We start from the raw sequence: 27,990 nt of genomic DNA on the forward strand, positions 1-27,990 counted from the left end.
GGACTTGGGCTGGATGGTGCATCAGAGGGACTTGGGCTGGATGGTGCATCAGAGGGACTTGGGCTGGATGGTGCATCAGAGGGACTTGGGCTGGATGGTGCATCAGAGGGACTTGGGCTGGATGGTGCATCAGAGGGACTTGGGCTGGATGGTGCATCAGAGGGACTTGGGCTGGATGGTGCATCAGAGGGACTTGGGCTGGATGGTGCATCAGAGGGACTTGGGCTGGATGGTGCATCAGAGGGACTTGGGCTGGATGGTGCATCAGAGGGACTTGGGCTGGATGGTGCATCAGAGGGACTTGGGCTGGATGGTGCATCAGAGGGACTTGGGCTGGATGGTGCATCAGAGGGACTTGGGCTGGATGGTGCATCAGAGGGACTTGGGCTGGATGGTGCATCAGAGGGACTTGGGCTGGATGGTGCATCAGAGGGACTTGGGCTGGATGGTGCATCAGAGGGCCTTGGGCTGGATGGTGCATCAGAGGGACTTGGGCTGGATGGTGCATCAGAGGGCCTTGGGCTGGATGGTGCATCAGAGGGACTTGGGCTGGATGGTGCATCAGAGGGACTTGGGCTGGATGGTGCATCAGAGGGACTTGGGCTGGATGGTGCATCAGAGGGACTTGGGCTGGATGGTGCATCAGAGGGACTTGGGCTGGATGGTGCATCAGAGGGACTTGGGGGCATTTAACGTGAACGTTTTGTTAGACCTGTACCTGCGGGGAGATGGACAGTAAAATGTTCCCATTCCAGATGGGTTTTTTTTAAACGTTTTTTTTTTTTTAGTTTTTTTTTTGCGCAAGTTAAGCTTCATAAATAATTTATTGCTTGAGGGAAAGGGATTGGTAAATGTGACAAACAACCATCCCTATAATCTTAAATGTCAAGGCACCACAGGCTCAGTTGAGGGCCGCTTGATAATTCATCAGAAACAGATGAATGTAAGATGTCAAACAGATAAATGGAAGGACAGATATGAACATGGCATCTTTAGAATGAGTAAAATAACAATCAGAAATGCTTGGTGCAGAGCCTGGCACAATTCCTCAAAATTGTGTAAGAATTGGTTACAGTTGCACAATGCGGAGACAAGGAATTGTGTGATGCTCAGAACAGAAAGCAGTGGCTAATTAAATTCTACTACATAACATTTCTGATCAAGTCACTTTTAGTTAAGATATGCATTAGGAAAACAAAATAAGACAGAATTTTCTGGGCTTCCCATTGAGTCACTGGACAAACAGAGCTTGAAAACAGCACTGACAGAGCAGTTTGGCAGCTGGATTATGGCATGATTGTTACAAGCACTACAGGCCATGTGACTGTCAGGCAGCCTATGAGGTCATGGAGCAGTCAGTTCTCAGCTCCCCGAGAAGACGGTCACCACCACCAAGCAAGCTCCCTCTAAACACCATGGTAAATAGTCATTCCCCTCTGAAGCCATGAGGACTTTTTCCAATAAGCCAAAGAGACAGATTTTAGGCAATATGGTATTTATATATTTCAATTCAGAGAAAATTAGTATCCAATGATGATATGCTGTATTACATTCAGGTTTAAGCCCTTTTAAGACTTATAAAATGAGAATTTAAATGGCAACAGAAAAAAAATATTCTGAGAGAAAACAACAAAAAACACCACCCGATAGCAATGGAGAGAACTTCAATTCCATGAGACTTGAGAGGTTAACAAACCAAACCAGATAAGCAGGCAAAGAAAACTAACTCAAAAACGTATGGTAAGCTCCCTTTCAGAAATCTCACAATGTTCCCTCAGTTCTGTGTTCAGACATAATTTTTGCTTAATGGGTGTACAATGTTCATTCTCAGGTTGTGTAGGTACCCCTAGGTCACTCTCCTGAGGTGATGTCAGACAGGAAATCCTGTCCTGTCAGTCTACGGTCTCAGCGGCAATGTAGCTCGTTTACGACCTCTCTCCAGAGAAAGAGAGTAAAGTGCAGGTGTTTAATCCGGTCCATACATGAAGGTGAGACGTGCACAAGGAGACCTGAAACAGCGGCATTTGTATAACTACATAGTATATTGTACAAAACAAACCCCAAACACTATACAAATATACAAAATCAACAGAAGTCATTTCAAAATATTCCTTAAGTGAGGTGAAAGAAAAGAAAAGTGTTGATTAAGGAAACTACAGATTATGGTAGGATTTGCATTAATATAGATGTGCCCAATATCTATAAGTAGGATCAACAGCAAAACTTGTTTGAGTATAATGATAAACCTTCAATACAGTGAGGGAAGTAGTATTTTGAGCATCTGCAACAATACAACCTGATAATCAGATATAATGGGGTAGGAGATTTAGATCGAAGTACTGTATGACGTCTCATGTCTTATTGCTTGCCAAAGAGATTGACTTTTATAGGGTTCTACAGTTACTTCTTAGAGAAGCTAAAAAAGAAAAGGAAAGAAAAATGATCCCTTTTGTTAGTTCTGTCACTCAAACACACATTTCTCAGGATAAACGTTCCAGATTACACTGAAAGACTGCAAATTAGTTCAAGTCTTTGCCACCTGTGAGCCTGACTGCTTAGGTGTAAAAACAAGTTGCTTTAAAAAAGGAGAGAAAGGATTCCCATGGAAACACAGGAAGATAAACTATGCCCAGACTGAAAGTGATTGAATTAGATCTGTCTGTCCCAGAGTGTAAAACCTGAAATGGTTAGTGCATTTCATATTCGAATCACAGCGTGAAAAAGTGATGGTGGTTGTGGGTAGGTCATCATTAGTCCTCCAACAAGCCTTTCACATGTCAGTGTCAGCTGACACAGAATGGCCATACCTTATAGGGAAGCTCAGTTGGAAGAGGGACATGGGGGGCAGGGACAGTCTTGGTTCCTCTGAGAGAAGTCGATGGTAGACACTTCCTGTACGTTATGCAATGATTTCCCGTCCTCTGTTCAGGCAAGTTCAGTTCAGCTTTATTTTCTGACAGGTCAGGATACCCTGGAACTTTGAGGGCAGGTTAGGAAGCAGTCACATACTGAGGAGACCACAGTAAGACAATGGGCTGATTTCCTGATCATTACGGGTCAAGTTTCTGCTCTCACAGCACTCTAGAGGCACTCAGTGGAGACTCCAGACAGAAACTTGTCAAATACTCTAGATGAACCAAAACCTAACAGATAACTATCTCCAACACTGGACAGTACTCTATAAAGCATGACAATATTTTTAGGTGCATGTTTTCTTCTATGATTTAGTCAAAAATATCTGAAGTAAAGCTTTCTAGCGCATCTACACACACCGACACAATGATGACACAATCTTCTCCCTACAGCCATTATTCAGCTTAGGGTCATACCGACAGAACACAACCTGAAAATAGAAGTTACAGTACTAGGGTCTACTCTGATGCAATATCTCATTAAAACAGGCCTGCCCAGACAACTCACTTTCTCAGAAGGCACTGTGTGAAAATTAAGGTCTGTGTGAGGTACATTTTCGGGATGATTGAATATGTGCATTTCAAATACATGCTATTACAAGCTAAGCTGTGTAGAAAAACTCTTCAACTTCAAAACTGAAAGTTGGCCACCACTGTATGCTGACATGCACACCTAGAGGAGCTTCTCCATACAATCATAAAGCTTTAGCTGATTTGTCATAAGCAAATAACTACAAAAGACAGATCAACAGATCACACTGTTTATGTTTCTGGCTTTGATACTGTAATCATTTGAGAGGTTAGTTAAGGGGGGTTTATTTAGGTTAGAAAATACTGAAGCAGGTACAAACCGAGAAAAAAAGCACCTATAGGTATTTTACCTGAAATATTTAAATGGTTAGGTAGACCATGTGAAGTGTGACTGAATGCTAATCCCTTCTCCCTGAAGAAATATCAGCATTGAGGCATGTACCTCTTAAGGTTCATCTGGTGGGGGGGGAGAAAAAAAGGGAAATGAAAAGAAAAAAAGGGAAATGAAATCAAGAATATAATAGAAGAGAGGATGACATTAGCATAATTCTCTCCTGTAGTGAGGTCCACTGTTTAATGGAGAACAAAGAGGATGACTGTGGAGCACGCCATACAGGAAGCAGCCATACTACAAATAGTGTGTGGGATATTTTTACCGAACTTACTACAATTCCCATCAGGCATTTCACTATATTATCATTAAAAAGCGTTTATTTCAGCTAGAAGAAAAAATTACTTTTCCCCAAAACACTGCTGTGCAATGAATGAATCTTCCTACGGTATTTTGAAGCTGCGGAGAGAAAAAAAAATTATAATTACAAGTGGAATATTACTAATTGATTACTAAAAGGGGAAGATGGAAGGCTGTCAGGAGGGCCTTCCTCAGTCACTGCTGTCCTCCTCATCTTCGTCGTCCGACACGTTGTTGAACTTTGACCCTGACCGGCTGTAGGAGTCCGAGCGTGGGCCTAAGCCCGTCCCCCCTCCTGCGGAGGCCAGCTGCAGGTAACAGAACTCACACACACGCACCGGCTTGGACGACTGGCTGGGCAGCAGGAATTTCTTGTCAGAGCACGGGCCACAAACCACATAGCCGCACTTGCGGCAGTGGTGGCGGCGGCTTAAGGGCGTGAACTTGATCTTCTGGCAGCGCATGCAGAGGGTGGCCTCTGAGTCTGGTATCCAGACGGCGGCGTGCTCGCCAGTCGGCGCCTTGCCACTCTTCTCCAACAGGTCGCCCACGCACTTGCCGATGTGGCTCATCCACTCTGACTTCTCGGTAGCGGTGGCCGCGTAGACAGCGAAGGACTTGGTGGGTGTCTTGATGAGCCAGCCGTTCCGCAGGTCGCCTTCATCAGCCACCGTGTCGATGGTGACGCTCTCCAGCGGGATGATGTGCTGCTTGTTGTACTTCTTCTTCTGGATGACAATGTTGCCGTACACCAGGATGTCGTTGAACAGGAAGAACTGGCGCGCCTTGGGCTTCTTGCGACACAGCTTGGTGAGCACACCCTCACCGATGAGTACCCGGCCCGGTATGACCAGTGGCTGGCCCGCTGCGCCGAAGCAGCCCTCGACTACCTGGATCCGCTTGGAGTTGGCCTCGCTGTTCGCCAGCCGGTCCACCATCTTAGCCTCGCCTGGAGCAGACAGAGAGAGGAGGGAGAGAGAGAACTATTGTATTTGAATGTTTAGCAAATACCCCTTCAAAGCTGTGATACAAAGATTGAAAGTGGGAAAAAAAGTCATCCATTTCATTGTATTATAAGAATATGAAAAGCGATATAGGAAATATATGGCAGGCAATACAGATGAATTTCAATTGAGAACCTCTAGCAAAAATGTCCATGGACTAGGCCTGAAGTCTCATTCACTTAGCTGCTTTATTAACTTAAAAGATAAGCTCACTCAAAAAGGAGGATTTTTTTATTGGACATCCTACTCCATAATACGTGAACATGTAATTATGTTATCTTCCTTTAAAACGCTTCTGAAAAATCGAGGACAGTTTCATTTTCTCTCTTCATCTCAATGACACCACCAGATCATTCTATGTTAACCCAGAAAGTAATTTAGCTAGCGTAATGTTACTATCTTAGCTAACAATTATTACATACAGCTATTAATAAGGTTGGCTAAAAGATAGACGGAACACTGTATTTGTCCCATTATGGCAACTGTGAGAGCATGGGCAGCGCCATTGAGGCCATCTCCATTTTGAAGTAGTCAAATGTTCTTCCTCTACTAGTTCTATGAGTTGGTAAACAAAGTGAAAGGGTGCATACTGCCACCTGAAGTGTGCTGTTTGAACAGGTATACATTTACTGCCACCTGCAGTTATGGAATGTTTTCATACAAGTATAATTCACTGGCTGATCCCTCCTGATGACCTGGATGGAATTATGTGATCCTTCCTTTACTCATAGGAAGTCCCACCCTGCTAACTACTTCAAAATGGTGAAAGTCCTCAATAGCGCTGCCCATGCTAAAACGGGCTCTTGGGCACTAGAAGCCTCTATCTTTATGGGTTGGCTACACTTTCAGGATTTCAAGTTACCTTGGAGGTTTGAATTTGTCCACAGAAGATGGGTGTTAAAAATCAGAAAGAGTTTAATATGGGTCTTTAACTCTTTAGGGATAGGGGGCAGCATTGGGAAGTTTGGATGAAAAGCGTGCCCAGAGTAAACTGCCTGTTACTCAGGCCCAGAAGCTAGAATATGCATATAATTAGTAGATTTGGATAGAAAACTCTAAAGTTTCCAAAACTGTTAAAATAATGTCTGTGAGTATAATAGAACTCATACGGCAGGCAAAAACATGAGAAGAATCCAACCAGGAAGTGGAAATTCTGAGGTTTGTAGTTTTCAAGTGAATGCCTATCGAATATCCAGTGTCTGTGGGGTCAGATTTCACTTCCTAAGGCTTCCACTAGATGTCAACAGTCTTTAGAAGTTGTTTCAGGCTTCTATTGTGAAAGGGGAGCGAATAAGAGCACTCTAAGCAGATGGCCCAGGTGAAAGCCTTTAGTTAAGTCACACGCATGGCCGTGAGCGCGAGCTCCGTTCCCTTTCCTTTCTAATGAAAACAGTATTGTCCGGTTGAAACATTATTGAAAAGTTATGATAAAAAAAAACACCCTAAGGATTGATTACAAACATCGTGTGACATGTTTCTACGAACTCAAATGGAACTTCTTGGACTTTTCGTCTAGACTTTGTGCCAACACTTTGTGCATTTGGATTACTGGACTAAACGCGAACAAAAAGGAGGTATTTGGACATAAAGATGAACTTTATCGAACATTTATTGTCTAACATGGAGATCTGGGAGTGCCATCAGATGAAGATCAAAGGTAAGTGATTAATTTTAATGCCATTTGACTTTTGTGACACCTCTCCTTGGTTGGAAAATGGCTGTATGGTTTTGTGGCTAGGCGCTGACCTAACATAATCGCATGGTGTGCTTTCACCGTAAAGCTTTTTTGAAATCGGACACAGCGGCAGGATTAACAAGAAGTTTATCTTTAATCGTATGTATAACACTTGTATCTTATATCAATGTTTATGATGAGTATTTCTGTAATTTGATGTGGCTCTCTGCATTTTCACCGGATGTTTGTTTGAGGCAATGCATTTCTGAACATAACACGCCAATTTCAAATGAGGTTTTTGAACATAAAGATTAACCTGTTTGGGATAGGGGGCAGTATTTTCACGGCCGGATAAAAAAACGTACCCGATTTAATCTGGTGACTACTCCTGCCCAGAAACTAGAATATGCATATAATTAGTAGATTTGGATAGAAAACACTCTAAAGTTTCTAAAACTGTTTGAATGGTGTCTGAGTATAACAGAACTCATATGGCAGGCCAAAACCTGAGAAGATTCCATACAGGAAGTGCCCTGTCTGACAATTTGTTGTACTTCTGTAGCATCTCTATCGAAAATACAGGATCTGTGCTGTAACGTGACATTTTCTAAGGCTTCCATTGGCTCTCTAAAGCCGCCAGAAAGTGGAATGGGGTTTTCTGCAGTGTCTGGGCGAAGAACAGCAGGAGAATTTGTGAGTGGTCAGGCTGGGAACAGTGACACTGGAGATGCGCGTCCACGAGACTACTCCATTTTTTTCTTTCAGCCTTTGAATGAATACAACGTCGCCCGGTTGGAATATTATCGCTATTTTATGAGAAAAATAGCATAAAAATTGATTTAACAGCGTTTGACATGCTTCGAAGTACAGTAATGGAATATTTTGAATTTTTTTGTCACGAAATGCGCATCACCCTTCGGATTGTGACCTGAACACACGAACAAAACGGAGCTATTTGAATATAACTATGGATTATTTGGAACCAAAACAACATGTTGTTGAAGTAGAAGTCCTGGGAGTGCATTCTGACGAAGAACAGCAAAGGTAATCCAATTTCTCTTATAGAAAATCTGAGTTTGTGAGGGCCAAACTTGGTGGGTGTCAAATTAGCTAGCCGTGATGGCCGGGCTATGTACTCAGAATATTGCAAAATGTGCTTTCGCCTTAAAGCTATTTTAAAATCTGACACCGTGATTGCATAAAGGAGTTCTGTATCTATAATTCTTAAAATAATTGTTATGTATTTTGTGAACGTTATTCATGAGTAATTTAGTCAATTCACCGGAAGTTTGCGGTGGGTATGCTAGTTCTGAACATCACATGCTAATGTCAAAAGCTGTTTTTTTATATAAATATGAACTTGATTGAACAAAACATGCATGTATTGTATAACAATGTCCTAGGAGTGTCATCTGATGAAGATCAAAGGTTAGTGCTGCATTTAGCTGTGGTTTTGGTTTTTGTGACATTATATGCTTGCTTTAAAAATGGCTGTGTGATTATTTTTGGCAGGGTACACTCCTGACATAATCTAATGTTTTGCTTTCGCTGTAAAGCCTTTTTGAAATCGGACAATGTGGTTAGATTAACGAGAGTCGTCTTTAAAATGGTGTAAAATAGTCATATGTTTGAGAAATTGAAGTTATAGCATTTGAGCTATTTGTACTTCGCGCCACTCTATACCATTGGATATTGGTGAGGCGTTCCGCTAGCGGAACGTCTGTCCCTAAAAGGTTAACTTTATCGAACAAAACAAACATTTATTTTCTAACATGGAGTCCTGGGAGTGCCACCAGATGAAGTTCAAAGGTTAGTGATTAATTTTAATGCTATTTCAGACTTTTGTGACACCTCTCCTTCTTTAGAAAATGGCTGTATGGTTTTTTGTGGCTAGGTGCTGACCTAACATAATCGCATGGTGTGCTTTCACTGTAAGGCCTTTTTGAAATCGGACACTGTGGTTGCATTAACGAGAAGTTAATCTCTAAAATGGTGTATAATACTTGTATGTTCAAGGAATTTTAATTATGAGATTTCTGTTGTTTGAATTTGGCGCCCTGCAATTTCACTGGATGTAGGCCAGGTGTTCCGCTAGCGGAACCCCCTTCCCAGAAAGGTTTTAAGGGATGGTTCACTGAAATGACTTAATTATGCCCTGTAAGCAGTCGATGGAGAAGGTAGGACAATCAATACTTTGGTTTAGTTAGTCTGGCACGGTTTCCAGATGCTAACGCTTTAGCATTTGTGGCACAAATCCCATTCAAGTCATGGGACCGATAGCTTTTCCCCCCACGCATCATATCTAAATCATCTGAAAGTATCTTACATTGATTGTAAAGCTCAATAAAGCCACTTGTTGATGCTTTGAACATGAAGCATGGAAAATGCTAATATCAGTCCCATGACTTGGAAATGTTGAAACAGAAACTAAACCAAAGCATGGATTGCTGCCATACCTTGTCTATAGACCGCTTACAGAGTAAGGAAACCAATGTGTCATTTGGGTGAACTATCCTTTTAATGTACCAGTAGAGAATTGCACCGCAACATTATATTCTAACAGGTTCTGATGTACCAGTAGAGAATTGCACTGTGACATTATATTCTAACAGGTTCTGACGTACCAGTCGAAAAACTAAGCTGCTCCTATCTAACTTTCCTAACGATGACAACCTCCATTACTCGCTCGACTCCTTAACCTCGCTCTCTGCCCAGAAGACACCGTCTGTCTTTCCCAATCTAATTCCCTCACTCTCTATCCTGAGGGCACTTCCATCTGCAGCTTCACAGAACCATGGCATGAAACCAGAAAGCCCCATTTGCCCAGGAACACTAAGGTAATCTGCCTAAATGACTACCGACCCGTAGCACTCATGTCTGTAGCCATGAAGTTCTTTGAAAGGCTGGTCATGACTGACATCAACACCATTATCCCAGAAACCCTAGACCCACTCCAATTTGCATACCGCCTCAGATGATGCAATCTCTATTGCACTCCCCACTGCTCTTTCCCACCTGGACAAAAGGAACACCTACATGTAAATGCTATACATTGTAGTGGAGCATGTTGAGAGCTTCAAGTTCCTTAATGTCCACATTACCAACAAACTATCATGGTCCAAACACACCAAGACAGTTGTGAAGAGGGCACGACAAAGCCTATCTCCCCTCAGGAGACTGAAAATATTTGGCATGGGTCCTCAGATCCTAAAAAAGTTATACAGCTGAACCATCGAGAGCATCCTGACGGGTTGCATCACTACCTGGTATGTCAACTGCTCAGCCTCCGAATGCAAGGTACTACAGAGGGTAGTGCGTATGGATCAGTACATCACCGGGGTCAAGCTTCCTGCAAACCAGGACCTCTACACCAGGCAGTGTCAGAGGAAGGCCCTAAAAATTGTCAAAGACTCCAGCCACCCTAGTCATAGATGTCCTCTCTGCTACCGCACGGCAAGGTCTAAAAGGCTTCTTAACAGCTTCTACCCCCAAGCCATAAGACTCCTGAACAGCTAGTAAAAAGGCTACCCCCCGCTACTCTATGGTTATTATCTATGCATAGTCACTTTAACTCTACCTACATGTACATATTACCTCGACTAACCTGTGCCTCCGCACATTGACTCTGTACCGGTACCCCCTGTATGTAGCCTCGCTACTGTTATTTTATACCTCTCTTTTTTTGTTGGTTAAGGGCTTGTAAGTAAGCATTTCACTGTAAGGTCTACACCTGTTGTATTCGGCGCATGTGACAAATACAATGCTACCCTCATCTCTCCCACTCTTTGGAGTGAATCCAAAACTAGCAAAGCAAACACAGAAGTTTATCTGCTTTGACCCAACTTCCAGCAAAGGCACTGAGCGGGAGCTTGTAATTGTACATTCATATAGGTCAAAGGTAATTGATGAGAAAGACGATGGCCTGTGTTTGCCCTGTGGGCCTGGTACCCTGCGAGAGGGACATACTTCAGTTGTTTGAACTGGTGATGCATTGATGATCACTCAATCTCAAATCAAGCCTACAGATTGCATACACATAGTCTACTCAACTAGGCCATCTCTTGATGTTGATACCAAGACAAATTCAAACTTAGGTACACACCTCTGGCAGATCTCTAATATGGAGTGGATCATAGCAATGCAATGCCACTCCAGGCCTGGACCCACTGTTGCTGCTCTGGGATTGTGCTAATTAGCAGCAGAAGCTAACACTAACATAAGCACTGGGGCCAGGCTAAAGGCAGGGAGGGCACACAGGTTCACAGTTATCTGTGCATTAGCCACCTAGCCCAGAGAGCTAACACTATTGACGACAGGTGATATGGAGCCATGGAGCATAGGGCCTTGTGTGCCCCTGCCTGGAGGGGATATTGTTTAGAGACATATTAGCCCTGTTAGTGAGGCCTCTCTGCCTACTGCCATGACGACAGGCGTCAGCTGCAGTCAAAAGGAAGATGAGATCTAGAGCCAGGCCTGAGAAAGAAACAAAGAGAGAAAAAAAAGAGATGAAGGACTGTGTCAGGGAAATGAATCATAGGAAGTTAAGAGGAAGATACAAGGCTGCTTGGTCTCTTCATTTGTACTTAATGCCCAATAGAAAGAGAGAAGACTTAAACCTTTCAACATGTCTGATTACAACAGATGATCTTGATCACGTTACACTGTCAAAACATTTTTCAATACTTTGCGGTGGTGAGGCTGCATGGAGGCATCGATTCAAACACCTACATGTAAATGGCAAAGGCATACGAGGGCACTTTGACATTCAGCATTTAGGCGTGACGTTCTGCGCCCACCAGGTTAGGCGTGGTCGTTTTCATCTGAAGGGCCCAACATGTTGGGACAAAACCAACTGCCAATCCTGGTTGTGACTGTGTGAACTACTGTGACTCACCTCTGCTTTGAAAAGTTAAACACAGAGTGGAGAGGGAGGCCTATGCCATTTCAGAGAAAAGTGCTTCAGAGTGAGGCTATAGATTGTGCATTAACTTTATACAGTAACAGGCCTAACGTGTCTTAGGCCTATAGTACATGTACTGCTTCAGTGGATTCAATAGATTTAGTTCCGAAGATGCAGATTCCAGCTCTCACACAGCTCTCATCCAAAATAACAGCATAATGACCTCTGTCTCACTTTCACGCCGCCTCCTCTTCAGTGTGACACGCAGTAAACAGATGGGGAAGACAGAAAAACATCTCATGTCCTTTCAGCTTAGCTCGGGTCATACACCACCTTCAGCTCAGCGAGTCAACCAGTGCACTGCCTGAAAGAGTAAGCACATACTGACTGAATTCATTTAGACCTTTTAATACTATGCATGTGCATGCATGTACTTCTGCTGTCAAATAGGTTAGGGTGCACAGGGTCCACTACCTAGTAATCTCGGAAATCCATAACTAAAATCCCACATAATTGCATCAGATGCTTGATTAAGTTCTGGGGGCAGAGTTGCTAGAACAGATACTAGAACGAGGAGGGGAAGCAGAGCTGTAGCTCCACCCCCTCTCCTTGCAGGTTACAGGCACGTTTATGGGCCAAATGTCCCCTCCCCTCCCTGAAATTTTAAAGATGTGCACACCTGTGAAATCGTGATTTGTCCAATTGATCCGTGACAAAAGAAAATATGCACTGGAACAGGGTAATTACTCATTAGTCATCGAATCAAACACATGCGTATGTCCACGAAAGATTTAGTACTGTTATTAATAATGACAGATAAGACTTGATTTCAAGAGTAATATAAAACAATATAAAACAATAACAAAAAATAACAAAGCAAAATAACTACCAAGCCAAAACACATACAGGACAACCACCTCCTCACACAAACCGGAATTCCGGTGAGACACCACGCAACAGGTAGCAACAACACTTGGGAGTGTTTTAGTTTGTAATTTGCTGATTGGTTGCTATTGTGCCTCTTGTCTCTGAGTGGACGTACAGGTTGCCAAGTTGACAGGTGGGAGAAGGTTGCCAGGTAGCAGAGGGTAGCAAGGTGGTGAATACACCTCTATCCCAGCACCAGGTTGACTATGGGCTTCCCCATCACCAGCTGGTCCTTTCAGAAACTCATAAGCTTTCCCTCCGCCATCAGCGACACCAGATCTTGGACATGTTGGGAAAAAAGGACAACCTTTTACAGCGCACTCCTCATAGTTTTGGATGCTGGAGTAACAGGACTAAAGGCTTCATTTTGAATGGCAGGGTTAGCTGACGCTTGTTGCTATAGCCTACCTCAGGTTACGGGAGAAGCAGTAGATAAAGATAAACCCATGATTAATAGATTACGAGCTCTGTCCTCTCGCTCTTTCAGGTTTATTTTTCTAGCCATTTTGCCCAGAATCAGATTGAGAAAATACACCCAACATTATGCAGACATGGAAATAGGACTACTTCAGAAAGTCAACACTCATGATGTTAGTTCTTCTTCTCCCCACAACGTTTTCTATGTGAGGTTTATGAGTTTGTGGGGAGGGCCCAATGAACACAGTTGCCACCCTACATCTACCTTAGGCAACATGAAGGCCAATAATGCTAACATTTTCCATAGGCAGGAGGGCATCCAAGCTACACATGGTGTAATGGTCATAATAAACTAATGGTATAGGAGGAGACACTGCCAATAAACAGCAGCTTTAAAAAGGCCTGGCTCTCATAATGAATGGTTCCTTGCCCTTTCCTTCCTGTAACGTTGAACAGAAGAGGCACTGCATGCAAAACAGTCTTATTTCTGTCACAAATTGGGAGACTGCATCTAAAAATAATCCAAGGTTTCCCCAGATGGGTCAGCATTGCAAAACAAGTGTCTTCATGAAGCAGATGGAGGGAGACAGCAGGGGACATTCAACCTTTCTCCTCAGTGCTGGGCTACAACATTACTTAGCCTAACTAACTTTGAGACACTAGAATACTCTTTGAGGACCACTGAGTCTGAAAGTGCAATGCAATTCTATACCGGCCCACGTCTCATGAACTCTGGCAAGACAGAGAAGTGACTCAGATACCAAGAGAATGAAAGTGTCAGAAGGAAGAAAAGGAGAGAGGAATTTTTATGCTCTAACCCAAACAGAAACCTCCAAAACATGCAAATCGATTAAGAGGGTTCGGTTGTTGACAAGGATGCTGCTGCTTTTGCATATGAGGTCAAAGACAGGCAGAAACTGCACAGCCAATAGAAATCCCCGATCACGCTAGTAGGCAACGTTGGCTAGCTAAGCTCATGCATAGAAACACGTCAGCGGGTCTAACGGTCGTCTGGTGCACAACTGCACATGTGCAGGCCGTCAAAGCAAAGGCACTCCTTCGATATAAAGTTGTTTTTGACGAAAATGAAAACGTGTTAGTTTGTCACTTTCACGAGGTTGGGGTAATAACACGTTCAACTACTTATTAAGACTTCTCAAACCCTAAACCCCGGCCTGCTTAGTCTATTTCACAAGCGTTCCTGGAAGCCTCGCAATGTTGCGCCTCTGGGTTTAGAAACTCTTGTGGCGTGGTAGCTTAACGACGTCACTGTTGGGGGGGGGGGGGGGGGGGGCTCATGTTTTTGGTGTATGCTCAGTTTGTTTGCCACAGCCTCCTCCTACAGAGGAAGTAATTACGCTGCACACATTAATCTAAAGAGATGAGGATCAAGTTATTTTTACACCTTTCACCAAAACACGAATTCATGAACTTAAAGCAGAAATCAGCAGTTAAAACAATAAAGCAACCTCCACCAGTTTCAGTAAAAAGTTAAGGGATGGGGCTTGAGAAATGTAACCACTCAAATTCATAGAGCTATGGATGCAAGGATTCACCATCCATGATAAAGTTATAACCATGTTTTAAGGCTATATAGGGTTTGTATTTACTTTGTTGACAAATATTGGGAGTAAAACATGTTTATATTTGGGGTTATGGTAGAGCAAGACAGTTGAACTTAGGTCATAAGGCATTTATAAGTTATATTCTTCAAGAATCAAATGGGTACATATAATTAATTTACACTGAGTGTACAAAACATTAAGAACACCTGCCTTTTCCATTAGACTGACCAGGTGAATCCAGTTGAAATCTATGATCCCTAATTGATGTCACTTCAAAATCAGTGTAGATGAAGGGGACGGGATGGGTTAAAGGATTTTTATGCCTTCAGACAATTGAGACATGAATTGTGTATGTGCCATTCAGAGCGTGAATAGGCAAGACAAAAGTTTGAAGTGCCTTTGCACGGAGTATGGTAGTGGGTGCCAGGCGCACCGGTTTGTGTCACGAACTGCAACACAGCTGGGTTTTCCAATAGTTTCCTGTGTGTATCAAGAATGGTTCACTACCAAATTGACATCTAGCCAACTTGACAACTGTGGAAAACATTGGCGTCAACACGGCATAGCATCCCTGCGGAACACTTTCGACACCTTGTAGAATCCATGTTCTGAGGGCAAAAAAAAGGTTTGTGGGGGGGTGCAACTCAATATTAGGAAGGTGTTCTTAATGTTTTGTACACTCAGTGTATATGTCTAAAATTGATGTAGAAACTGCTGATTGCCCCTTTAATTTAAAGAAGCATTGCATGAAAGACTGATGATAGCATAATTCAACCAGACAGGAAGAGAAGATCCGCCTCAAGCATTTCAGCTATTAAAGTGTAAGTGTGACTGCCAAGCTCATGATTCACTAAACCTTGGACCATGTAGCACAGGTCCATTTGGTATCTAATTCTGCTCATTTTAAGGACGGCAGGAAGTCCAAAAACCACAGAGGACCACGAGCTGATGCCCACTCCACAGCCATCCCCAATCACACTTGCAAGAAGATACCGGTAGCTTCCGAGTGGCACAGTGGTCTAAGGCACTGCATGTCAGTGCTAGAGGCATCACTACAGACCCTGGTTCGATTCCAGGCTGTATCACAACCGGCCGTGATTGGGAGTCCCATAGGGCGGCGCACAATTGGCCCAGCATCGTCCGGGTTAGGGTTTGGCCCGGGGTAGGTCATCATTGTAAATAAGAATTTGTTCTTAACCGACTTGCCTAGTTTAATAAAGGTTTAATAAATATAAATTATAGGCCAACTTTCCTTGCTAGCTGAAGCAAACATCAATTCACTACCCTAGTAACATGCTTCTGATATGTAAACGTTAAGGCAAAATATTGCTGATTTCAAAGCTCATCGACATCAAAAACTTTACATTTTCATCGTCTCCCCCAATTCACATATCATCTTTGCTCTAGCCTTGAACTGTCTGTGTGTGTGAATGAAGTCAAGGGTCTTAAGAGACTGCGCACACTTTTATACAAATAAAAAGCAGCAAATGTTGATCAGTATAATAAAATAAGTCAAATGTTTTTCATCTGTAGCCGCATGGAATCATCCAAAACAAGCTCAATAACTCATTGCATGCACACACTCCTATTGAATATGCATTCACCTGTACTGTGGATAGACCTAGGTTACATCTTGATTTACCCAGTCTATCAATAGACTAGACTAAAGCCCTCAAATTCAACTCTAGACCTTGAGCCAGTTCCACTGCTTGGTTGCGCTGCAGTTCCACATGCATTGGTCCCCGGCTCAAATGTTTAAGATATGACTGCATCGGTTGGAGGGACCCCAAACCGACCGGTCAGAAGATCCATTAAAACATTGATCATAGGCTATTACTTTCTTCTGACCTTCCGAAAATACCTCACCTTTGTGACAACTGATGTCTCCTCTCCTTCAGTGTCGAGCATGTAACGGTGTTGACAATCATTGATCAACAAGTCATTTTGCATGCCGAACAACCAGAGCTGGGACAGTAAACCAAAAATGATCGATGCAGACCATACTAATCACTTATCTCAGGCATGTCGCTGACATCGTTCATTACGATAAGTAGCCTATACTAGAGAAATGGGAAGTTTGCCAATATAGGTGATCGCTAATGGAACAATTGATGGCTGCAACCATAAAAACTAGTAGCTGTAGTTTAAAGTAAAAAATAAAATAAAAAATGTGTGCACATTCATGTTTGAAATGTATTGTTATATTTATCACATCAATACAGGCAATTTATCGCATTATGGATTACCAACAACCCCAGGCAATATTAGTAGATTAGTCAAACTGTGTACACTGCTTCCCGCGAGGCCGCACGTCACCTCCCGCATTCAAATGTTTGTAAAATGGCTTGTGCAATATTAGGCTTTATTATTTGATTGACAACCAATGTAATTTGCTAGGTTATTGTTATCAAATGCGCTGTTGAAAATTGTGTTTTACCGTAAAAAAGTAGCCTAAGCTACCGCCTGAGATAGCCAACTGGCTGACTATAGCCAACTGGCTGACTATAGCCAACTGGCTGACTATAGCCAACTGGCTGACTATAGCCAACTGGCTGACTATAGCCAACTGGCTGACTATAGCCAACTGGCTGACTATAGCCAACTGGCTGACTATAGCCAACTGGCTGACTATAGCCAACTGGCTGATCAGGGCTTAGGCTCATTAGATTTTATTTTGATTGTTCAGGTTCACCATAAGCAACAGTTTCAATAGTTTAAAAAAATAAAAAAATAAGTGTATATGGTCATTTTTAGATATGATATTATAAAACTTTATCCTGTATAACGATGTTTGCTACCCACACTGCATGGGCAAAGCGGGAGGAGATAACTTTTTTAATCAAAAAAGGTCTAAACCATTCAATTGAGACAGGGCTGAAATCCAAAGTTGTGCTATATTTTCATTGGCTATGTCATAGCTAATTTGTAACGATGAATATTGACACATTACTAGGTCAAACACTTTGAATCTGCAAAAATGACAAATTAATTAGTGGGTGATGGGGATTTGAGATCGAAAGTTTTGGGACAAAATGCAAACATTATCCCCATTATGTGATAGTGGGGTGGTAGATGCAGAGTCTTCCTTCTGGCTCAGCTCAGGTGCCGACATAAACCATAGACATACACACACACACATATATATCACATGCATACAAAAATTATACACACATACACAGCGAGGTCAGCTCAGACAGATTCAGCTTAAAGGCACCCAGCTCATGAACTCCATTAGCTGCAGATTAGAATGGAAAACGAATGTGCTTATACAACAAATGTTAGTGCATCGAATCGTATCACATCGTTCCTCTAATCAAACCAAATCGCTCCGAATTGTTTAAAACCAAAAAAAGTTGCACATCCCTAAGATTTACCATTCAAATAAATGATTACCTTTAGGTAGTTCGTTTTTTTTTAACCAAATCTGAAAAAGATCTGACTGGGTCAAGTGACATTATGCGACTTTGGCTGATACGCCTTCTTTATTTGTTGTGGTATCGAGTATCTTAGTCAAACAATTCTGGTATCATGACAACACTACCGCACTGTGTTATCAGCTTACAACAAACCACTTCAGCCTTGCAGAGGACACACTCCTGGCTTACCATGAGCACAGCATGTCTACACAGAGGATTACATGATCTCAATATGAGATAAGGGGGTTGTAAATATGTTGTGTCAAGTGGCCGTTTATGTGATATCTAAACAGATGTGCAGTGCAGCCACATTGACCTGTTGAATAGGACAGGGCTAAGTTAATGTCAAACCCCTCACTGCAAATATAGGGGGGTTGGTGACCATTCAAAACAAGCCATTTGACCAAATAGCCTCTGATGATATAGTGGCATGATGGCATTCTCACTTCACATTTAGGGTACTACAGTCGATATGGTACCCTTCCCCAGATCTGTGCCTCGACACAATCCTGTCTCGGAGCTCTACGGACAATTTCTTCGACCTCGGTTTTTGCTCTGACATGTCAACCGTGGGACCTTGTATAGACAGGTGGGTGCACGCCTTCCCAAATCATGTCAAATTAATTGAATTTACCACAGGTAGACTCCAATCAAGTTGTATAAACATCTCAACGATGATCAATGGAAACAGGATGGACCTGAGCTCAATTTTGAGTCTCATTGCAAAGGGTGTCAATACTTATGTAAATAAGATCTGTTTATTATTTTTAATACATTTCCAAAAATCACTTAACCTGTTTCGCTGTCATTATGAGGTATTGTGTGTAGATTGATGAGTAAAAAATGTACATAACCCATTTTAGAATAAGGCTGTAACGAAACAAAATGTGGAAAAGGGGAAGGGGTCTGAATAGTTTCTGAACGCGCTGTATTTGTAAAATCCCAATAGAGAATGCCAACTAAATGCTAAAGAGCACATTGTAAACATTTTGTACAGTTTCTGACCTAAACTATACAAGTAACTCAAAAATACTACTCACTCATTTTGCTGCACGCACAAAACTAATATTTGCCAGCAAGGCTCTTGATCCAGGACGGGATTCTCTGCTGTTACCAAGCAATGCTTGATTTTGGAATAAGCTAACCACTTAGCTAGATAGCTAACTAGCTACTAAATTTGCACACCAAATGCTCAACTGCTGACATTTAGCAGATTTTAGATTTAACATACGTTATAAAATATATCTAGCTGGCAAACATTTAGTTGTGAATTCCATACTGTAATTAGATCCCCTGGCGCATGCTGCACAACAGTGAGTGACTCACAAAGCTCTGGTCTCCCGTCGTTGTTTTCTTGTAAACAAACACCATGTGACACGTGACTGGGGACTACCGTAAACTTCATAAGAATGTGACAGACGAACTGAAGAACTTAATGTTCTTAATCTCCTATAGTATTGCACAAGTTGACTGCAATTATTTACTTAAAAAGTGTCTACAAATATTCAAAATGTATCCCGTGGCTTTTTCCAAATGCCCCGGTATATACTGCCCAAGCCTAATTCATGACATGTACAATTGCTTGGGACTGTCGTGAATGTGCTCTCTAAACCAGAGCAAGAGGGCAGTCTAACCAAAGCATGTCCAGTGCACTGTATTTACAGAATACCCATATCAATCCAATAGCAACAAGGTTTAATTTGAATTTCAGTCTAACCTTTGTTAGGGGACCTCTACCTTCAAGTGAAGGTGTGGAGTGGGACATTCCACTGTGTAAATTATTACAGTGAAGCCACCTGTAGATAGGCTAGATTATAACCTTGTGCAGGTGAGATCTAAAAAAAAAAAGGGGGGGGGGGGGGGGGGGGGAAAGAGGACAATAAACACTGGTTCTCGAAGAAAAAAAAAAAAGAAAAAAAAAATACCCTACTCTTAAAATGGCAAATAATTATTCAGCTACTATTCTCTACCAAGAACCTTGGAGGGAAAGCTTTAGTCATTGCCATAACTTGCTGACACAGAAGCTAGTAAAAAAAAAGCATTAAGCAGAAAGGATGCTAACTTTGACTAGAGGAGGGGAAGCCATCCCCCACTATTGTGGGGCTAGGCTATATAAAACCTATGAATCAATTTAATGGAGCAGGCAATGTACCATGGGATTTGATTTGAATTGATTGAAAGATTTCATTTGGGTCAGTCACTTAGTCAAAGACACTTGGCAAAAACCGGAGGTCACCACCCTTTGACTTCAACTGCCTCTCAGGCCAAAAGTTGACACGCTATATACAGTTGAAGTCAGAAGTTTACATACATAGCCAAATACATTTAAACTCAGTTCACAATTCCTGACATTTAATCCTAGTAAAAATTCCATGTCTTAGGTCAGTTAAGATCACCACTTTATTTTAATGTGAAATGTCAGAATTATAGTAGAGAATGATTTATTTCAGCTTTTATTTCTTTCATCACATTCCCAGTGGGTCAGAAGTTTACATACACTCAATTAGTATTTGGTAGCATTTCCTTTAAAATTGTTTAACTTGGGTCAAATGTTTCAGGTAGCCTTCCACAAGCTTCACACAATAGGTTGGGTGAATTTTGGCCCATTCTTCCTGACAGAGCTGGTGTAACTGAGTCAGGTTTATAGGCCTCCTTGCTCACACACACTTTTTCTGTTCTGCCCACACATTTTCTATGGGATTGAGGTCAGGGCTTTGTGATGGCCACTCCAATACCTTGACTTTGTGGTCCTTAAGCCATTTTGCCACAACTCTGGAAGTAAGCTTGGGGTCATTGTCCATTTGGAAGACCCATTTGCAACAAAGCTTTAACTTCCTGACTGATGTCTTGAGATGTTGCTTCAATATAACCACAGCGTTTTCCTACCTCATGATGCCATCTATTTTGTGAAGTGCACCAGTCCCTCCTGCAGCAATGCAACTCCACAACATGATGCTGCCACCCCATGCTTCACGGTTGGGATGGTGTTCTTCGGCTTGCGAGCATCCCCCTTTTCCTCGAAACATAAATGGTCATTATGGACAAACAGTTCTATATTTGTTTCATCAGACCAGAGGACATTTCTCCAAAAAGTACGATCTTTGTCCCCATGTGCAGTTGCAAACCGTAGTCTGGCTTTTTTTAATGGCGGTTTTGGAGCAGTTGCTTCTTCCTTGCTGAGTGGCCTTTCAGGTTATGTCGATATAGGACTCGTTTTACTGTGGATATAGATACTTTTGTACCCGTTTCATCTCTAGGAGACAGAATGCGTCTCCTTCCTGAACGGTATGACGGCGGCGCGGTCCCATGGTGTTTATACATGCGTACTATTGTTTGTGCAGATGAACGTGGTACCTTCAGGTGTTTGGATATTGCTCCAAGGATGAGCCAGACATGTGGAGGTCTACACATGTTTTTCTCAGGTCTTGGCTGATTTCTTTTGATTTTCCCATGATGTCAAGCAAAGAGGCACTGAGCTTGAAGGTAGGCCTTGAAATATGTCCACAGGTACACCTCCAATTGACTCAAATTATGTCAATTAGCCTATCAGAAGCTTCTAAAGCCATGACATAATATTCTGGAATTTTCCAAGCTGTTTAAAGTCACAGTCAACTTAGTGTATGTAAACTTCTGACCCACTGGAATTGTGATACAGTGAATTATAAGTGAAATAATCTGTTTGTAAACAATTGTTGGAAAAATTACTTGTGTCATGCACAAAGTAGATGTCCTAACCGACTTGCCAAAACTATAGTTTGTTAACAAGAAATTTGTAGAGTGGTTGAAAAGCGAGTTTTAATGACTGCAACCTAAGTGTATGTAAACTTCCGACTTCAACTGTATGATCCAAGTACCTTTGGTCTCAACATTATTTTTTAGGCTAGGCCTATAGGCTGACAACAGAATTTCCACCACTACAATTTCCAGTACAGGAAACGTGGGAGCTTTAGTAAGTCTATGCATTAGCTCAGCCTCAGATCGCTCACAGGGTTGTAAAATCACCATGGAGATCAAGAGTCCGACTGACACGCCTCTTTCCGACCGAGTTGTAGTAGTGGTCAAAGGGCAATGTGTCGTGTGGTTGATCCTTAAGCTCTCTGCTTCTATGTGGAGAAGTTGTTGTTACTCATACCACTCACTCAGAAAGCTATGATCGCTCCCTCAGCAGCAGGCAACAGCATTCACTACAGATTGATGTTTAAAGTGAAAAAAAGGGTAGCTGCGCTCCATATGGGGTTTGAGTATTAACACATGCTATTTTCTGATGACATGTGAAATGGCTGCTCTTCCAAACTCTTTCCAGGTTTTTGGTAGCACTCGTTAAACTCAACCATGAGGTCTGTAGGTGCAGAACCAGCGAGAGTGAGGAGTTTGGCTACACAGGAATGCACCATAACAACATCTGTTACACTCCTTTGGATGTGCTCATTCGTTCATCATATTCACTTCTGGGACATTTTAATACAAAAGGTAGCAGAGAACGGTAAAAAGGTTGAGTGGTACAGCTTGCAGTTAGCCACTTTGAATAAAACTGTCTGCTAATAGCAAGAAAAAAACTAGGCTACTCATGGCCCATCTTGCTAACTGTTTGCTTACCTCCCATTTGGATACAAGTGAAGTTCTAACAAGTGAAACCCTCTCACAGAAGTGAAGCTTTCAAGTGAAATCCTCTCACAGAAGTGAAGCTTTCAAGTGAAATCCTCTCACAGAAGTGAAGCTTTCAAGTGAAATCCTCTCACAGAGACATACAAAAGGACAATAAATCAGAAGTAAAAGGCATTGCAAAAGTAAGACTGAATTGTGCCTTTTCAAAAACGCCAGGTGGGAGGCAGGCACAACAAATGCAGAAGTGAAACGCTTACATAATATGAAGAACCCTCCTGTTGGGATAGGAAACTATTTATCAATACATTACAGGCCTTTCTGTGACAGAACTACTTCCTGGTGAGTAAGATGAGCACAATTGACATACACTACACCAATCACTTTAGCAAGCTAACCAATATTTGTGAGCTGCTAAAGCGACTGCAACCTATTTGATTCAGAGTGGGAAGTATTCTAGTGTATTTAATCTGCATCCATTTATAAACAGAGCCATATTGGATTAAATGTATTGGATTACAGGAACCAGAGCAACATCCTGTACCGGTGTGGCAGAGCAGCTAGTTGCCTAAGGCTGGGAGGAGTCCTCCTGGGCAAGTCGATTGCGTTTAGCCTCACCTAGGCCTAGCTTGTAGAAAACTGGTTTTACACGGTTAAGCTAAAAAAAAACAAGGGACAAAACTGCTGTCAAAAGACTTATTGTAGGTGCTTCTTTTCAGATGCACATTTCATGCTTTGCCTCTGACCACGTGAAACTACTCAAGGGGAAAAAGTTGACAGCACCTGTATTCAATAGGCAATAGCCTATTTACACACTTGCACAACCTTGTCCTTTTGCTACTCTACAGTTATGAGAAAGTGAGCAGCATCAGGCACTGGGTAGTCGTGTGTGTGTAAAAGCAACAGCTAGATTGCTCGATACCTCTAATTTTGACACAATTGTACAACGCTGATGCTATGACCAGGTGGAAAACTAGCTAGCCAATGTCGTAATCGCAATTTCTTAATCCTGGTCCTGGCGACTGAAAGAGTTGCATATTTTAGCCTTAGCACTACACACCTGATTCAAATCCTCAAAGCTTGATGAGTTAATCATTTGAATCAGCTGTGTAATGCTAAAGCAAAAATATGCCATAAGCAGACGCATTTAGCCAAAGTGACTTGCCGTACGCATGCATACATTTACGTAAGGTTGGTCCCGGGAATCGAACCCCACTATTCTGCCATTGGAGGTGCCATGCTCTACAAACTGAGCAAGGAAAAAACCCAAAAAAGGTGCACCCCTTCGGCTCCTCAGGACGAGGATAAAGCACATCTAATGATAGCTGAGCTGTCATTGTGGTGGTGTTCTGCATTCAAGTTTCTACAAGTTTAAAATTGTGATATTTGTCATGGTAGCTAGTTGGGTAGCTAGCTAAGTCCGTTGAATCTATTTATGGCCATTGTAAGCTCTCTAGCTACTTAAGTACTGGATGTGGTGATGAACAACAAAAGGGCTAGCTATCTAAATTCTGTCTAATTAACTTGCCCAATGATGGACTAAAGGAGCCTAGCGTTAATCTCTATTGCATTCCACAGTGCCCTCTGCCACCTGGACAAGAGGAACACCTATGTGAGAACGCTGTTTATTGACTACAGCTCAGCGTTCCAACACCATAGTGCCCTCCAAGCGCACTGAGCTCAGGACCCTGGGACTGAACACATCCCTCTGGATCCTGGACTTCCCGGCGGGCCAACCCCAGGCGGTGAGGGTAGGCAATAACACATCCACCACGCTGACCTTCAACACAGGGGCTCCTCGGGGGTGTCTGCTTAGTCCCCTCCTGTAGCCGCTCACAACTCCAACACCAGCATTAAGTTCACTAACGACAACAGTGGTAGGCCTGATCACAGACACCCCTTTGGCTCCTCAGGACACAAGTGGTAGGCAGTGTGGTGCCAGGACAACAACCTCTCCCTAAACGTCAGCAAGACAAAGTAGCTGATCGTTGACTACAGGAAATGGAATGCAGAGGGTGGAGCCGGTCGAGAGCTTCAAGTTCCTCTGTGTCCACATCACTAAGGAATTATCATGGTCCAAACAGTCGTGAAGAAGGCACGACAACACCTTGCCCCCCTTAGGGGGCTGAAAAGATTTGGCATTAGGTCCATGATGATACCAGTACCGCAAAACTCGTTAGTATTGTGGCAAGGAAACAAAACACAAAGCAGATTCAACTTCTTTAGGAAAACAGACCTAATGTTGGAAACAAACAGTCATCCAGAGCCACATTTATTTATACTGAACCAAAATATAAACACAACATGTAAAGTGTTGTTCCCATGTTCCATGAGCTGAAATAAAAAGATCCCAGGACCGCCACGTCCGGCTTCTTCCAAGGCGAGATCGTCTGAGACCCGGACAGCTGATGAAACTGAGGAGTATTTCTGACTGTAATAAAGCCCTTTGAGGGGAAAACACATTCTGAATGGCTGCGCCCCTGCACAGTCACGCGAAATCCATAGATTAGGGCCTAATGAATTTATTTAAATTAACTGATTTCTTAATATAAACTGGAACTCTGTAAAATCATTGCATATTGCACATAACATTTTACGTACATATAGTTTGATTTGGTTCACAATTTCATTTTTGACATTGAAAAAAATATTGTGGTACTGGTATTGCCACAGCTTTATTTGGCATGGGCCCTCAGATCCTCAAAAAGTTCTACAGCTGCACAATTGAAAAGAGCTTGACTGGTTGCACCACTTGGTATGGCACCTGCTTGGCATCCAAGTGCAAGGTGTTAATGGTAGTACGTACGGCCCAGTACATCACTGGGCACAAGCTCCCTGCCATCCAAGACCTCTATACCAGGCAGTGTCAGCGGATGTCCCTAAAAATTGTCAAAGACTCCAGCCACCCAGGTCATACACTGCTCGCTCTGCTACTGCACAGCAAGCAGGAGTGATGCACCAAGTCTGAAACCAAAAGGACCCTGAACTGCTTCTACCCCCAAGCCATAAGACTGGTAAATAGCTAACCAAATGGCTACCCGGACTATCTGCATTGGCCCTTTTTGCACCAACTCTTTTGACTCATAAGCTACTGCTACTGTTAATTATCTATCCCGTTGCATAGTCACTTTACACATACCTATATGTACACATCTACCTCAATTACCTCGTACCCCTGCATATCGACTCGGTACCCCATTTATATAGCTAAGTTATCATTACTCATTATGTATTTATTCCTCGTGTTACAATTTTTCAATTATTTATCCATTTCTCCCTCTTGTTGGGAAGGGTCCTTAAGAAAGCATTGATTCTAAATTGCTGTACGGTTCTAGAAATCCCTCTACTTACATCTCACAAAATAATTTCACAAATTAAAAATACACACTTACTGTACAATGTTTTAACCGGTTAACACAGTTGCACCCGACAGTATTTTTCAGTGACAAGATGTTTGTGGCGTCTGTCTTTTGTTTACACACAGGTGTCAGTGATGCAGATAGCTAATTAGCACAAGTTGTTAGTCCACTCTGTCTTTCATAAACTAGTGATGTTACGTTTAATACCGGTGCGCCGAGGCAATCGCTAAGCAGTTTATTTTGAAGCTGTGTGCAGACGCTTTATCAAAGGCACGTGATCAATGACGTCCGAAGCTTCGTTTCGTCAAACAATTACTATTTGTATTTAACTAGACAAGTCAGGTAAGAACAAATTCTTATTTACAATGACGGCCTACAGGGGAACAGTGGGTTAACTGCCTTCTTCAGGGGCAGAACGACAGATTTTTACCTTGTCAGCTCAGGGATTCGACCCAGCAACCTTTTGGTTACTGGCCCAACGCTCTAACCACCTGATTGTTTTGGTATCGGTTTTGGGAGAAGACAAAAAGGCTACACTGTGCATGTACCATAGTGTGTGGGATGTCATCTATAATTTGGCTGTGCTAAATTGTTTTGACTACCAGGTGCCACTAGTGTACACAGTGTCGATCAAAGCCTCGAGTAATGAACCTATTTGACACAATTGGCTGGAAATGTGCAACGCTTCAGGAAGCTTTGTTTCCCCATCACTACTGAAAACAAGCAGTGTAACATGGAAATATGTCTCTGTGGGAACCATAACCCTATAAAAGGTGTTTGTAATTTAACCTTTGTTTGTAAAAAATTATTTCTCGATGATATGCAGTGGTGTTAAGTACTTAGGTAAAAATACCTTAAAGTACTACGTTAGTAGTTTTGGGGGGTATCTGTACTTTACGGTTTTATTTTGGTTGTTCCACTGGATATCATAAGGTGAAGGCACCGATTTGTAAGTCGCTCTGGATAAGAGCGTCTGCTAAATGACGTAAATGTATATTTTTTGACAACTTTTACTAAACTACATTCCTGAATAACATGTACCTTTACTCCATACATTTTCCCTGACAACCAAAAATACTCGTTACACTTTGACAAGAAAATGGTCCAATTGACACATCGAGAACATCCCTGTTCATCCCTACTGTCTCTGATCTGATATTTTGGCAAATCCAATTACTTTTGATAGCTACTTAAGTATATTTAAAACCAAATACTTCGGCTTTTACTCAAGTAGTATTTTACTGGGTGACTTTCATTTTACTTGAGTCATTTTCTATTAAGGTATATTTACGTTTACTCAAGTATGACAATTGATTACTTTTTCCCACCTGCTGACATGAACGATACGTTTCTTTAGCAAACGATGCGTTAACGTTTAGAACAAGCGTCGGGGCTCTTAAACAAAACACCCCCAGTCAGATGATACTATCGTTAATGGGCGCTAAAGAAGGTAGTTAGCTAACGACGTCTATGGTGTACTGGTTAACTAGCTAACATTAGCTACTAGTTTAAGATGACTCGCGTGGTTAACTTGGCTAACGTTATCTCAATATAATTCATAATTGGTGTATCGCTAGCAAAATTAGCTAGATCAACTTAGTTAGTTGCTAGCTACGCTCATTAGCCACAATGTATATGCAAAGGCTAGCTAAATCCTCCATTCGGTCCCGTTTCCAACTTACTAGCTAACTTAGCTGCTGTGGTGTTAGCGCAGTGGACTGACTATTGGTGAGTTAACGTTAGCTAGCTACAGTAGCTGTGACTATGGCTAAGAATAGAACACAAATAGTGAGATATCATTCCAACAAAGCACATACCCAACTTTAACTTCGGCCAGCAATTTACAAGTAACTTGTAGCTTCGTTTTAATGAAATTCCACACTTGTCAGTCGCCCTCTACCTTGCTGTCCGCGCGTAGCGGCTCACTCGTTGCCTTGAAAGTAATAACAATATGGCTACAGGGAGTAGTGGCGTCAATTGACTTGTTAAAA

The 27,990-nt window shown here is 42.3% G+C and overlaps 1 protein-coding gene across 4 annotated transcripts; it reads right to left on the reverse strand.

Annotated features, from left to right (window-relative positions):
* Positions 1 to 1,478: 1,478 nt before the first annotated feature.
* On the reverse strand, positions 1,479 to 27,990 carry LOC106605372 (pleckstrin homology domain containing, family F (with FYVE domain) member 2). Of its 4 annotated transcripts, XR_014392361.1 has the most exons (3): positions 19,079 to 19,405; positions 2,808 to 5,083; positions 1,479 to 2,009 (listed from the first exon to the last, which is right to left on the reverse strand). XR_014392361.1 is itself a non-coding variant. In XM_014200909.3 (2 exons), exon 2 carries the CDS (start codon positions 5,070 to 5,072, stop codon positions 4,326 to 4,328), a length of 747 nt encoding a protein of 248 aa, XP_014056384.1. In that variant the 5' UTR covers positions 5,073 to 5,083; positions 27,817 to 27,990; the 3' UTR covers positions 1,479 to 4,325. The 4 variants fall into 4 exon arrangements, 3 of the variants coding, with proteins under 3 accessions (XP_014056384.1, XP_014056385.1, XP_014056383.1); XM_014200909.3 differs by lacking the exon at positions 19,079 to 19,405 and adding an exon at positions 27,817 to 27,990 and having other exon boundaries at positions 1,479 to 5,083; XM_014200910.3 differs by lacking the exon at positions 19,079 to 19,405 and adding an exon at positions 26,033 to 26,722 and having other exon boundaries at positions 1,479 to 5,083.

Source organism: Salmo salar, chromosome 05 (genome assembly GCF_965601325.2).
Source record: "Salmo salar chromosome 05, fSalSal1, whole genome shotgun sequence".
NCBI classification, from domain to species: Eukaryota; Metazoa; Chordata; class Actinopteri; order Salmoniformes; family Salmonidae; genus Salmo; species Salmo salar.